The sequence below is a fragment of the Suricata suricatta genome, chromosome 10 (assembly GCF_006229205.1).
Source record: "Suricata suricatta isolate VVHF042 chromosome 10, meerkat_22Aug2017_6uvM2_HiC, whole genome shotgun sequence".
Lineage (NCBI taxonomy): Eukaryota > Metazoa > Chordata > Mammalia > Carnivora > Herpestidae > Suricata > Suricata suricatta.
In genome coordinates this window covers 20,394,490-20,409,031 of record NC_043709.1, presented here as the reverse complement: position 1 = coordinate 20,409,031, position 14,542 = coordinate 20,394,490, and the positions used below count along the sequence as shown (strand labels likewise).

Below are 14,542 nucleotides of genomic sequence, written 5' to 3'. Positions count from 1 at the left end.
TCTAGATCCATCCAAATTCCTGCAAATGGTAAGATCCTTTCTTATGACTGAATAATACTCCATTGTACATATACATATACCACTTTTTCTTTATTCATCACTGATGGACCCTTGGGCTACTCCCATATCTTGGCTATTGTAAATAATGTTGCAATAAAACAGGGGTGCATATGTCTTTTCAAATTAGTGTTTTTGTATTCTTTGGGTAAATACCCAATAGTGGAATTACTGGATCATAATGGTTCTAGTTCTAATTTTTTGAGGAACCTCCATGCTATTTTCCAGAGTGGCTGCACCAGTTTGCATTCCCACCAACAGTGCATGAGTGTTCCTTTTTCTCCACATCCTCGCCAACACTTGTTTCTTGTGTTTCTGATTTTAGCCATTTTGACAGGTATGAGTGAAGATTACTCTTTAAATAAGGTTATTGTAATCATTATCCAAAGCTGCCTACTCTCAAGTTGCCAGATATCCAAATAACTATAAATCTATGACTCTATAGAATCTATAAATAAGAGAGCTAAATTCTTGACACAAAGAAGGTTACAGACTGTAACTACAATATAATCTCATAATTCAGGAATAAAGTCAGAAAAAGTTCACATTTTCTAATTCAATTCAGTAAATACTTGTTGAATATCTACCATGCACACAACGTTGGGAAATAAGGAAACCAAAATTTAGTTGTGGTATTCTAGGGCTTGCAAGTTCCTTGGAGAGGAAAAATACATATACCCTAAAAACTGAAACATTAAGACAGTCTATATAATTAAGTGCTTTAAAAATAGAATCATCACTACACTTGGTAGAAGAAATAGCTCATAACTAGGGAGAAATCTATCCAGGAAAGAAAAATGTATTTCCCTCAGGGAGAGATTGGAAAAAAGGAAATCTTACATTAGGGAAAAGAATGAGCAAAGGCGCAAAAAAAATAGGGGAGCAGAGGTCACATTGAGAATAATGAGTAGATGGGGTGCCTGGGTGGTTCTGCTGGGTAAGCCTCTAACTCTTGATCTCGGCTCAGGTAGTGATCTCACAGTTCACTGGATCAAGCCCCACGTCCACTTCTGTGCTGACAATGCAGGGCCTGCTTGGAATTATCTCTCCCTCTCTCTCTGCCCCTCCCCTGCTCATGCTCTCTCTCAAAATAAATAAATATTTTTTTAAAAGGAGGGAATAATGAGTAGGACAGTATACCTGGAATGTAGATTATCAATATGTTTTGGCAGGAGGTGTGATGAAAATTTGCCCAAATGGCACATTACTTCAATTATCATCACTATGATCATTATTCCTAAATCCATCTCTATTCAGATCTCAGACCAGAACTTTGGACTGTTAAAATTCAAACATCCACCAGATATTTCCACCTGGATGCCTCTCAGGTGTTTGTTTTTTTAAATTTTTTTATGTTCATTTATTATTGAGAGAGAGAGAAACAGAGCATGAGTAAGGGAGGGGCAGAGACAGAGGGAAACACAGAATCCAAAACAGGCTGCAGTCTCTGAGCTGGACCGACTGAGCCACCAAGGCACCTGCCTCTCACACAGTTTAAAGCCAACATGTGTAAAAGTGAACTGATCATCTTTGTTAATCATGCACATCCCTCCCCTCTACCTGCTGCTAAACTTCCAGATTTTCTACCTTAATGAATATGTAAATAAACTTCCTAATCTTCCAATGACTTATCTTTTAAATTAGGTAACACTCTGAGGTTACATGTGGGCTGCATGAAATAATGCATATGAATCAAATAGCCCATGTCTTGATTCATGATACTTTATGAAACAGAACTATTATTTATAATACTAATGGTATTATATTTTTATTAATACTATGAAAAGTCTGGGGTGAAAAACTATGAAAAATTGAATCTCAGTTTCTTCATTCATAAAATAAAAATAATACATATTTTGGGGCACCAGGGTGGCTCAGCTGATTAAGCATCTGACTTTGGGTCAGATCATGATCTCACTGCTTGTGAGTTCAAGCCCCACATGGGGCTCTGTGCTGACCGCTCGCAACTCAGAGCCTGGAGCCTACTTCAGAATCTGTCTCCATCTCTCTGTCCCTCCCCCATTCATGCTCTGTCTCTTTCTCTCTCAAATATAAATAAATAAAGATTAAAAAAAATAATTATACCTATTCTCAAAAGGTTGCTGTGGTCTTTAAGTAAAAAGGTGTTTGTACAATAGTTTATATAGTCCTTAGCTTGTCAAATAGGTCGTTTGGGTTGTTTACCTTGGGCTTAGAAAACTGAGAACTAAAGAAGGACTCAACAGTACCCTAGGGAGAAGTATCACATGGACAAATATTGGTCATTTAGATAGAAATATTGTTGAAGCTGGAATGAATAGATCTATAATAATTATTTGGGAACACCCTTTGGAATATCCAATCTCATCTGTTCTAACCTATGCACATTAAAAAGTGTTACAACTTTACTGGAGTATTTACCATCAGAGGCGTGAATCCTAAATCAATGACTAAGGTAGACAAGTTTCTGGTTATGTCATCCACTGTAAATTTAAAAGGTGAAACTCCAGTTTCCAAGTAAGTCTCTTCTAAGTTTGATTTTTCTTCACACAGATGTACATCTCCTCTATGTGACATGATAAAATCAAGTTTCTAAACTTACAAATTTGCTAGGTCACAAATCTATAGTATAGGACTATTATCAATTCACAGGTCCTGCACAGAAGGTAAGGCCCTTCTGTGAAATATTAATTTCCTATATTTTAATCTCTTAGAGACAAAATCAAATAGCAGTATTTCCCCAAATTGTATGAGTATAAAGCATTGTTAAAAATACATAATTATAGTCTTGGTAACCATTCTAGACCTCATGAATCATCGTTTTTTTTTTTAAAAAGGACCCTAAAAGACTATAGACTAATAAGCACCTAAAGAGAGTGCTACAATCAGGCAAGTCTGGAAAATGTTGAAGTTTATTAACCATACTGGCATACATCAAAATACAAGGATTATTATCATATGATTACAAAGCCAAAATTATAAAGATTACTGATGGTACTATAAAAACATGAGTTAGGAAGAACATTATCAACACTAGCAATTTTCCTGATCTTCTTTTCCACTTTCAATCATCTTATAAAATCTCTACTGTTTTCTCCAGTTTTCTTGACTCTAGCCAACTTAAAGACCAATTACTCCAATCTACTCCATCACACATGAAATCATAATCTGAACTTTAAAATCTCCAATTGCTGGATGATGTATAAACTACAAGGAAGCTAATGTGAAAGCTCTTCTCCCAGTCACTACTACCTATAACTGTGCATCGGAGACCCCTGGCCTTCGGTCGGCTCAGCAGCGGACTGACGGATCACATTAGACTGTGTGAGAAGCCACTGATCAGGCTGCACGCATTCTCACAGAATGCACTAATCAGTGGTTCGACCCTGGTGAAACAGGAAGGTAGAAATGTATATGCATGTGTGTCTGTGTATCTGATATGTACATTCATTCTATTTTTTATTTCATTTTAAAGATTTTAAGTAATCGCTCTACCCAGTGTGGGGCTCAAACTTAATAACCCCAAGATTAAGAGTCACATGTTATACTCACTGAGCCAGCCGGTACCCCGTATGCAGTCACTGCAAGGAAGAGTTTTATCGCTGGTTTTACACAGAACATGGATCACTATAAAATGTTTAGGGCTGCCATGTTGTACAACTTGAAGAGATACTAATCAAATTAAAATCTATATGAATATTTTATATGAATAGGTGCACAATCCAAAAATTAGTGGAGACATCCTGCCTTAAAGAAATGATACACATTATGAGATCCAAATTTAATGAATGTAATAATAGGAAACTTTATCTATATTTTAAGATCTAACTTTTTAAGAAAACTTTGTGAAATGGCCCTCATGTGTCTGTTTTATTAGAATCTGACTTTTATTTATCAAAATCCAATTTTTATAAAGTATGAGCATTCTATATTTAATGAATCTTAGAGTACCCCAAATGGCCTATAACATTTTTAAGGCATCAACTTAACTCTTAAGAGTCATAAAAGTTCCACTGATGCATAGAATAGATAAATGACAGACAAAAAACCACTCAGAGACTAAGAGACTATCTGATTTATAGAAGCTTTGGTTGATCATTACTATTTAATATCAAGGAAAGCAAAATGAACAAAAGAGGTTAAAAATCAATTCTGTTTTGGCAGTATAATATCAAATTGCAAACTGTTTGATGGGAAAAGTGACAGAAAGAGAGACTGTCTGATATTAGGAAATTTTACTTTATGTCCCATCACTACAGAAAACAGAGCTGACTACAGAGAAGGACTTCCTTTGCCAGTCAAGCAGATTAATGGAAATAGTTTACCTTTGTCCTGAAGCAGTTGCAATTGGTGATGGGCCATTAGGATTTCGTGGTTCTTCACATGTACTCATTTCCATTATTACTTTATCCAGGGACTAATAAAAATACATAAAAGTGTAAAATATTAGAAACAGTGTTTTATGTGTATTATAAAAAGATTATGTTAATGCTATTTTCTCTTTCATATCTTTAGGAACAAAGTTAACAGTAAGTGAGCAGAGTCACTTTAAATGTCTTTCAGATAAATACCAAAACAGAAAACAATGTGCTCAGCCCTTTGTCAAGGCACTTATTATCTGATTAAAAAAAAAAAAAATGCTGTGGGCATATAAGATTATGAAAGAAAAAACTACAAGTAGCCATATGCTGGTGAAATCAGACTTTACAGAAGCACAGTCTCTAATCCCAGAATGCAGAACATTAATAATTGCTAAATGAAATTAAATATTAATGAATGGGACTTAAGTAGCCCTAAAAGCTTATCCTAATCTGAGATTTAAGGCATACAACAATGAAAAATATGGAATATGGAAGAAATGTTGAAAAAATAAACACTTGCATAATGAAAAAAGTTCTTTCAAGGTAATAGTTTTTCTTAAAGATCAAATGTCCTTGGTAGTCATCACTAACAAAACTTAGTCATTCTTCATTTTCTATTTTAATACAACATTTAGTATTTGAAAGTGCCTTATTTACTTACTTATTCATTGTCAGTCACCTCTACAAAAATACTAAGCTCCCTCGGGGAATAGGGAAGGTGCTCAATAAATATTTGTGGAGTAAATGAATCAGTAAGTAACCAAATGACCAACCTTTCTTCAATTTTCTTTAAAAAAAGAAAGTATATTATGTGCATATTATTTAATTTACTAGATGATTAAAATCAGAAACACTGAAAGCTTAAATTAAATGTTATTAAGACTGCCATAGTATATTAATAAAGAGCTAAATGATACAGTAAAAATATACCAACTTAGAACATAATATAATACATCTGAAAAATTTTAAAGACCCTCCCATTTTAAAGTTCAAACTTCTCATTTAAGGGCTGAGAAACTACGTACCATCCAAATAAAATGAAAGCTAATTAGTGGAAAAGCCAAAAGATCATGTTTCTATGAAATAAGGATTAATATTAGCAAAGTACTTAGATCATATGCATATATAAATGTTTATTTCTGAGGCAAATCAGAACTCACCAAACAGATGGGATGTGTTTTCAATTTGGTCCATGGGATCTACCAAAGGAAAATTTTAAAAATTTGTTTTCTTTAAAATCAACCATTAAAAAACAGCAATAGACACAGATGTTCTCTCTCTCTCTCTTTTTTTTATTTATTTTTGAGAGACAGCAACAGAGCGTGAGCAGGGGAGGGGCAGAGAGAGAAGGAGACACAGAATCCGAAGCAGGCTCCAAGCTCTGAGCTGTCAGCAGAGAGCCTGATGCGGGGCTCGAACTCACAAACTGCGAGATCATGACCTGAGCAGAAGTCGGCCGCTTAACCGACTGAGCCACCCAGGAGCCCCTGTTCTCTCTTTAAAAAAAAGTTTGTTTACTTAGAGGGAGAGCACACACAGGTGCCCACGCTGGAGCAGGATAGGGGCAGAGAGAGGATCCCAAGCAGGCTCTGTGCTATCAGTCCCGAGCGCAACGTGGGACTCAGTATCAGGACAGTGAGATCATGACTTGAGCCAAAATCAAGAGTCAAGATGCTTAACCAACTATGCCACGCAGGCTCCCCAGATGCTCTCTTAGTATAGTGGCAGACATACCAAATTTTATCAGATGACTTTTTTCTCAAATTGCAAAGTAATAAACTGAGCAATTCATTCAGACTCTTAAAATCAGATGTGCCTGTTTTGTATAGGGAAAGACTACTAATCATATTTTCTTGATTATCTTTTAAAATAAGACTGAGCCAGCCAGGCACCCCTTAATTTCATAATTTAAATAAAGATTTCCCAGGAAAGCATGATCAGTGTTTTGTTCATTTAACAGTTTTTTTCAATTCTAAAATTCTGACCTGGATGGCTCAGTCAGAAGAGCATTTGACTTTTGATTTCAGAATCATGAGTTTGGGACCCATGCCGGGTGTGGAGATTACTTAAATAAAATCTTTTTAAAACATTATAAATAAAAGAAAATAAAATTCTGACCAATATTTTTGTAGAACTCAGGAAAAACACAAAAACAAGGCTATTTATGTAAAATATAGGCAATACCAAATAACTAATGTCCAAGCATGCCTCACACTAAAAAGTCACATCTTTATAGATATTTGGGTTTAAGGAGAATATAACAAAAATTAAAGGTGACCATCAAAGGATATAGGATTCTTTCCAGAATCTTTTCTTTGGAGTCCAATTTAATTTTATGAAACAGAATACCCATGCAGTATTTCTACTGAGTAGGCTCTCAAAACACCTGATCTTTAAAAGCAAAAAGTAATATATGATTAAAGTCAAAGGTAAGTAGGAATAAATTTTAATAAGGAGGAATAAGAAGAAGAAGAAATAATAAACTTAAAAGTCCTCCAGGAACAAATGAGGAAAAGAAAATTTCAAATAAAAGTATAATGTACAGAATAAGATAAGGATTTGTATCTTCACATCTTCATTGAAATTGTGTTTACTTATGACAAACTTAAATTATCCCAATTAATAACAAATACTATGAAAAAATATCTTTGAATATGTGCCAAATTTAGTCAATTATTTTATTAATAAACTATCAGTAATTTTATTTAAATATTAAGATTAAACTTTAAATAATAACTATAAATTACTAATACATTAGTATATAACTTTAATTAAGTTCACCAGACACACATTCATGCAATTATTTTGACACAGTTATTTGTCTTTTTAAATTATGGTAATATAAATGCTTTTTTATAGATCTACAACAAGATACTTATTTTAAGAGATGGGAATGAAATAAAAAATGCAAATAGAAAATGCTTTCCACAGATATCAAAATCTCACCCTAATAGATGCTTTATTACAAAAAACTTTGTTGATAGCAAGCCATGTTGGCAAATCCAACATATTCTGGAGCACCTCTTCATCCAGCTCCAAATTCTTCAGTTCACCTTCTCCTTTGAGGGTACTCAGATTTATCTTGTCAGGAGATAAATTTTTAGTAAATCTGAAAGAGAATACATATTGGCATTTATTTTAGTGTCAGTTATTGTACCCCAGTCATTCTTGCAAATATACAGAGCATTAAAAATGTAATAGCAGCACAAAGAAACATAAAACTGCAGTGAGAAGCTCTACTTTAATCCATGCTTTTTGATGCAGTTTGTTATTATTGTTTTGATCTCTTATCCATAGCTCTCTTACACAAAGCCTACAGTGTTCTCAGCATACCTTTGAATGTCATATTCCCATACACAATCAAATTCTGGTTCTTCCTGCCTTTCAAATTTATGAATATTTAAGTAGCATCCACTATTTCCAGGTACAATGCGAGGCAGTGGGGATAGCTCAAAGCCATCCCATATCACATTATATTCACTTTGCTATAGACCACCTTGCAGAAAGGGATATTCCTATTCTATTAACCGGCCTACAGAGAGGTTAAAAAAAAACCCTTTAGAAGTAGCAATAGCAGCTACCACCATTCATCCTCTCAAGACCAGCACCAAAGGTTATCAGTACTCCTTTTAGAATCATCCAGAGATTCTCAGCCTTAGGAACTAACCCAGATCATTCAAGAATATATCAGAGTACACAAATCTTTTTCTAAAAGGTCTATGAGGAAGAGGATCATGCAACGTGGCAGCCAATTTCAGGGTTTTCTATGTGACACTTAAAAATACCAATTATTTATAATCCCAAATTGGCTATACAAATACCATTTATCCTTTCTGTAGGAGTTTAGATAAATGAAGTATAAAGTGCTTAATAAAGTGCCAAAAGTTCCATGGGAGAGTAGACCCTAAATTCTAACTAAAGAACACAAAATCTCGATGATGAACAATGAAAATTTTTAAACTTAAGAAGAAGGATTGGCAGTAACAATAAAAGATTAAATAATATTGGACATTTTCCAAGAGTTTCCTGTGTACCAGGTTCTTCATTTCTAAGCATTAGTACTTCATCTAATTCCCACGATAACCCATTAGGGTCAATACTATTTTTATTTCCACTGTTGAGATGAGTAAACATAATGAGAAACTAACCTATCTGCCCAATATCTCAACTAATAATGATGATCACTAAAAATAAGAGAGCTGAGACAGAAGTACAATGCCCATCTGAAAGGATGATGAATTACAGGTTGTGCATGGACACTACAAATGTCAGCATATTGGCAAAGTTGTCCAGGTCAACTACACTAAACAAGTACTGTGACAAAAGGTGAATGGCACAACTGTCCATGTGGGCATTCATCCTGGCAAGATGGTTATTACTAGACTGAAACTAGAAAAAGACCGCAAAAAGATCCTTGAACATAAATCCAAATCTCACCAAATAGGAGAGGAAACGGGCAAATATAAGGAAGAAGCAATTGAGAAAATGCAGGAATAAAATAATCTTATATTCAACTTTAAATAAAAACTGTTCAAATGAAAAAGTAAATAAATCAAACAATCCTAAAAAAATGAAAAACTGCTAACTTCCCAGGAAGTACTTTTTTCAAAAATGAAACTTCTGACACTATTAGCTACCAGGTAACAAGAGTTACTAGCCAGTCTTCTACTGTTTTTTGAAACTAAATATTAAAGGAACGAAAGATACTGGTTATGCCCTACACATCAACAAGAATATCTATCAACATACACATGCTTCCCATTGGCTCTAAACTAGAATTTCGTGAGCTGTATTTTATCTGGATTTATATTTTCTCACAGAAGGTCAACTGAGAAACGCAGAATTCATATTTAACGCATATTTGACCAGTGATGCTAAGTTATATTACACTTTCCACCAGTCATGTTTGGTTTAATGCTACGACATTTCCTGTTAGGCTCCCACCCCTAACGGCCCACCACAACCTCAAAGCAGACTATTAGAGCTTGACGGGAGTATTCCATAACTACTTACTGAGAATTTACTATTCAGACACATTACTGACAGCGAGTACACTCAAGAAGCCCTTGCCTTTGCGCAGTTCTCAGTTTAGCTGGTAGACAGAAGACCAAAAAGCATCACTAAGAGAGAATCCAGTACAGGGTCTTAATCTAGAGCTTCTCTGAAAACAGGGACTTTTGAGCTGGTATCTCAGAATGAGTGGAAGTTAACTAGGCAAGGAAAAGAAGGGAGTCAGAGAAGAAAGAGTATTCCAAGTAGAATAAAACATACAAAGAAAGGTTCTCAGGAAGGAGGGAGCATGGTATAAAATAGAACTGAAAAAAGATCAGCATGTGCAGTGTAACAAGAGGGCCAGAAGAGCAAAAGATAAATCTGAAAGGACAATGAAGGGACTTGATTCTATAAGGCTTTAACCATTTCACTCATTCATTCACTCAATATATTTTAATTGATACCTATAAATGAAATGAGATATGACAATGGAAAAAAAACAGAAACAGATAAAAGTCTGCCTTCATGGAACTTAAGGGGGTTGGGCCCTGAAAAGAATTAAAAAACAAGTTAAATATATAGTAAGCCAGATTCTGACTATAGAGGGAAAAAACAAAGCAAAATTAAGATAGCAGAGGCAAGCACAGGACCTTTTAATTTTTCAGGGGGTGGACAGGAAAAACCTCAGTGAAAAGATGACACTTGGGCAAAGATCTGAAGGAAGTGAAGGAGGGAGCTAGCCATACAAATATCTAAAGGAAAGGATGCTCTAGGCCAAGGAAAAGCAAAGGTAAAAACCCGAGGTGGGAACATGCTTTGCATGTCTGCAGAATAGCAAGAAGGACAATGTGGCTGGAGGAAATGAACAAAGAGGCAAGACTAAAAGGAGACGGAGTAAGTTAGAGAAATAACAGGGGCCAAATCACGTGGGGCCCTTTAATGCCACTCTAAGAACTCTGGTTTTTACCCTGAATAAAAATGAAAGTGATTGGAGATGGTTTTCACTAAAATAGGAAACTTAAAAAAAAATTTTTTTTTATGTTTATTTATTTGAGAGAGAGACAGAGAGACAGAGTACAAGCAGGGGAAGGACAGAAAGAGAGGCAGACACAGAATCCAAAGCAGGCTCCAGGCTTTGACCTGTCAGCACAAAGCCTGACACGGGACTCGAGTTCACAAACCATTAGATCATGACCTGAGCCAAAGTCAGATGCTCAATTAACTGAGCCACCCAGGTGCCCCTAGAAAAGAAAACTTTACTTTTTAAGGTTCACTCCATTGAGAATATATGAAAGGGTGGACATGGTCAGAAGCAGGCAGCCCAGATAGGAGGTTACTGTGATAATCCAGGTAAGAGAAGATATTGCCTTGAATCAAGAAAGAAGAGTAGAAAGTGGAAGAAAGGGAATAATCTAGATATATCCTAAAGGGAAATCCAACAGTTATTGATCATACAGAATGAAGTCAAGGATGACTCCAACATTTTTAGTCTGAGTAAATGGAAGAATAGAGTTGTCATTTTTCAGGGCAAAGAAAAAGAGGGAAAAATAAGTTTGGGATTAAGGATCAGAATTTAGGCTTTGCACAGATTAATTAAAAGATAACAGATATCCAATAAGAGATACCAATTATGTAGTTAGATATTCAAATCTCTTTCTGTAGCTGCAGACATAAATTTGGTAATCACCAACGTTATAGGTGATATTTGTGGTCACAAGATGAACACAGAAAATCAAATGGCTCAAAGACTGTGGTCAGAGACCACTAAAGAGGCCAAGGAAATGTGAAAGAAACCAATAAAGGAGATTAAAAAAAGAAGAATCAGTGAGGAAGGAAAGGAACCAGGTTATAACCAGGTTTTATTTTTTATTAAGGTAAGAGTAAGTTTCAGTAAGTTTTTATGCTGGTGATAATGATGCAGAAAAAAGAAAACTACAGATAGTAAAGTAAAGACAGACAATTGCTAGAGCAAAATCCTGAGTAGATGTAAGCAGATGAGGGGTTGGTTTTTTCCAAAGTTTTGACTTTGGAAAGCATGTTAATACTCTACATATGTAAAAAACAAAATGAGAAACAATGAGAAGAAGGAAAGCATCTAAAATTGAAAGGAAACTAAAACAAATGAATGTAATTGTACTTCAAAAATACTATAAGCATATTCAGGGGGGAGATAGGAAGAAAGGAAGGACAGAGGGACAGATGGACAAAGACTATGTGAGTAATTCATGAACACAGATTTGATTCTACATCCTTAGTGGTGGGCATGATGGGATACATGGGTGTGTGTGTGTGTGTGTGCATGTGGGAGGGTTAGTGGAGAAATCAATGAACATCCTGACTGATTATGTACAAGAATGTTCTTGATCTCAGTGGTATTTACAAAAGGAAAAATGTGAAAGCACTTAAATGCCCAATGGGGAATAATCCCTTTACATATAATATATCATGCTACATAAATATCAAGTAATATGTGTTAGCAACCATATAAAGAAAATGCCTGTATCATTATGGGGAAAATTCAAGGTTCAAAATTACACATTATGATTTCAATTACACATTATGACATTATAAAATGTCAAATATCAAAAGTACCTTTGGTTGGTAAGATTTGAGATTTCTTCATCTTTATACTTTTCTAAATGCTTAAATGTTCTAATAAGGAGTATATCTCATTTTTACAAAGACAAAAGTTCATCAGAATTGCAAAAGGCAGACCTGACAAGAGTAAAAGTGAAAGATGACAAGATTAAAATACATGTCATTAACACATACTAAAGGGACAACATCTGCAAAGAGTATGGGCTTTAAAGTCAGACAAGTAAGTCTGAATTCTTGTTTAGCTACTTACTGTAATACCTCTCTGCCTCAGTTTGCTCATCTATAAAATGGGGAAAATAACACCAACCTCACACAATTTTGGTGAGGATTTAAGATAATATGGAAAGCATCTGGTACAAAACAGATATCCAAATAATAAGAGTTCTCTTTTTCCTTCCCTCTTTCTATTTAAATTATGAACACACTGATTATAGTTTTAACTGAACCAATATCAAAAGTTCATGTTTATCCAAATAATACTTCAAAATAGCCCAGCAATAGAGTTAATCTTGAAAACATATTGATATTGCTCATCTACTGAACTGTTTTAAATGGAAATCAGAAGATATATTGGTAACTTACATTCACAGCTATTAAAAAGCTAATTCCCTATATTGGGTAAGCAGTGTATATATTAAATTATTTATCTTCCATTACTCATATATTAGGCTTTAATTTACATATATTTTAATTTTGCACAAATGTTTCCCATGTATTAATATGTTTCTTCCAAAAACATAAACAGAAGAATGATTCTTCAGCAACATTTGTCATAATTTAATTAATGAAGGAAAAGGAGACTTTCATTAAGTGTATATACTAGGTGAACAAAAAGATGAAAATTCACCAGAGTATTAAGGCATGGAAGAGGTATTTTTCTACCAATGCTTTTTCCAAATGTTGCTATAACCCTTCGAACTAAATTGCCATCTGAAATCCCCAGATAATTGTATTACTCTACCGAATAGCATGATTGAGAAGGGCCTGGTCCTAAAGAGAATAAACTCTTATCTGAAATAAACCACTACTGCTCACTAAAGAACCATTTAAAGCTCTAAACAGTTATATAAACATTTTAAAACCGAACTTTAAAACATATGGCAGAAATTTAAGCCAATGAATTAAACTACTGACTAACTTATTGATTGAAGATGAAGAGAGTCCAATATAGATGTTAACAAAGTCTCAAAACGAGAATAAAGGAGAAAGCTGATTGATCTGAATATATCAAAGCCATAACAGCACATAAGAAAGTCATGAAAAGGGCACAACTCTTACTGGTTGTTTTTATTTTTCAAATTCAGAAACACAGTTTCACCACTATGTACATTATTATGGCAGGCAAAAAGGTTGATTTTAAAATAAACGTGTGTCCTTCACTGTAACATTCGTATCCCCCGAAATAAGTGTTTTTAATATGTGAGAGATAGAGTGTGTGCGTGAGCGGGGCAGGGGCAGAGAGAGAGAATTCCAAGCAGGGTCCAGACTATCAGTGCAGAGCCTGATGCCAGGCTAGATCCCATGAACTGTGAGATCATGACCTGAACCAAAGTCAAGAGTCGGACCTTCCTCAAGCCTACCATGAAATAAATTTTAATGCAAATGTGTATATTTTATTGGTTAATTTTAATGCTTATTTTTGATGATGTACCAATTTAAGAACATAATTAAAATATGAAAACAGGCTTCCACTTTATCCAAATTTTCCTTTAATTACACTTAATGCATGAAAATACATTTACTAGTTTTTTCAGTAGTAACAATAAAAATAGCTAACTAGAGAAATAAAATTCCCAGGCAAATGGAAAGAATGCGTTTAATTTAGATTATGAATTTTATTACATGCAAAGCACTGTGCTAAATGCACATTTATGGCAAAACAAAGTAAGTCCATAATCAAAGATTTATAATTTGCTTAAGATAAATGCACAAAAAGTCAATAATTCCAGCTCTGTAAAAATAAAAATGCCACTTACTATACAACCTCTCTATGTTTTAGTTTCCTTATCTGTGAAATGGAAATAACAATAATAGTTGCTTTCATGGGGCTGTTTTGTGGATTAACTGAGTTAAAATATGTAAAATGCTATAGGAAATGTCCCTAATACATAGGAAAATTCAGGGAGTGTTAGTTATTATTAATACAAAGACACAGGTTAAATAGGATTATGAACATAGAAACCTTTATATGACGAATAGTGACAATTTTTCAAAAACTTTTTTTGGCTTGATAAAACACTAGCATGCAATATATCATAAATCAAAAAGCACAAATTTACTATAAAAGCATAAATGTTAATATAAATTTTAGTCCTGGTTTATTTGATGTTTCATCAGATCCATTCTACAGCTACATCATGAAGTTGTTTCATTTGCTAATGCAACCTGAAACAGATTTCTGAAATGCACCACCTCCAGGTTAAATACAATATTTGGGATGAAGAATCATAAAATCTTAGAGCTCAAAAGAATCTCATCATAGTTTATAAACCATTTTCTGACCCAGTTATCGATCTTCTTCTACACCTACCTCTTTGCAATCATATACTAAAACT

At 34.4% G+C, this 14,542-nt stretch overlaps 1 protein-coding gene across 8 annotated transcripts in view; it reads right to left on the bottom strand.

Annotated features, from left to right (window-relative positions):
* UHRF1BP1L (UHRF1 binding protein 1 like) overlaps positions 1 to 14,542 on the bottom strand; it is a 106,792-nt gene that overhangs the window by 57,988 nt on the left and 34,262 nt on the right. For 7 of the 8 annotated variants that reach the window (XM_029955657.1, XM_029955658.1, XM_029955660.1 and 4 more), the window contains 3 exons: positions 7,344 to 7,506; positions 5,558 to 5,596; positions 4,362 to 4,453 (listed from right to left, as the gene is read on the bottom strand). In XM_029955657.1, the coding sequence (XP_029811517.1) occupies positions 4,362 to 4,453; positions 5,558 to 5,596; positions 7,344 to 7,506 (294 nt within the window). Of the gene's footprint in view, positions 1 to 4,361; positions 4,454 to 5,557; positions 5,597 to 7,343; positions 7,507 to 11,981; positions 12,105 to 14,542 lie in introns of those variants that run through there. The other variant, XM_029955662.1, reaches the window with a different exon arrangement.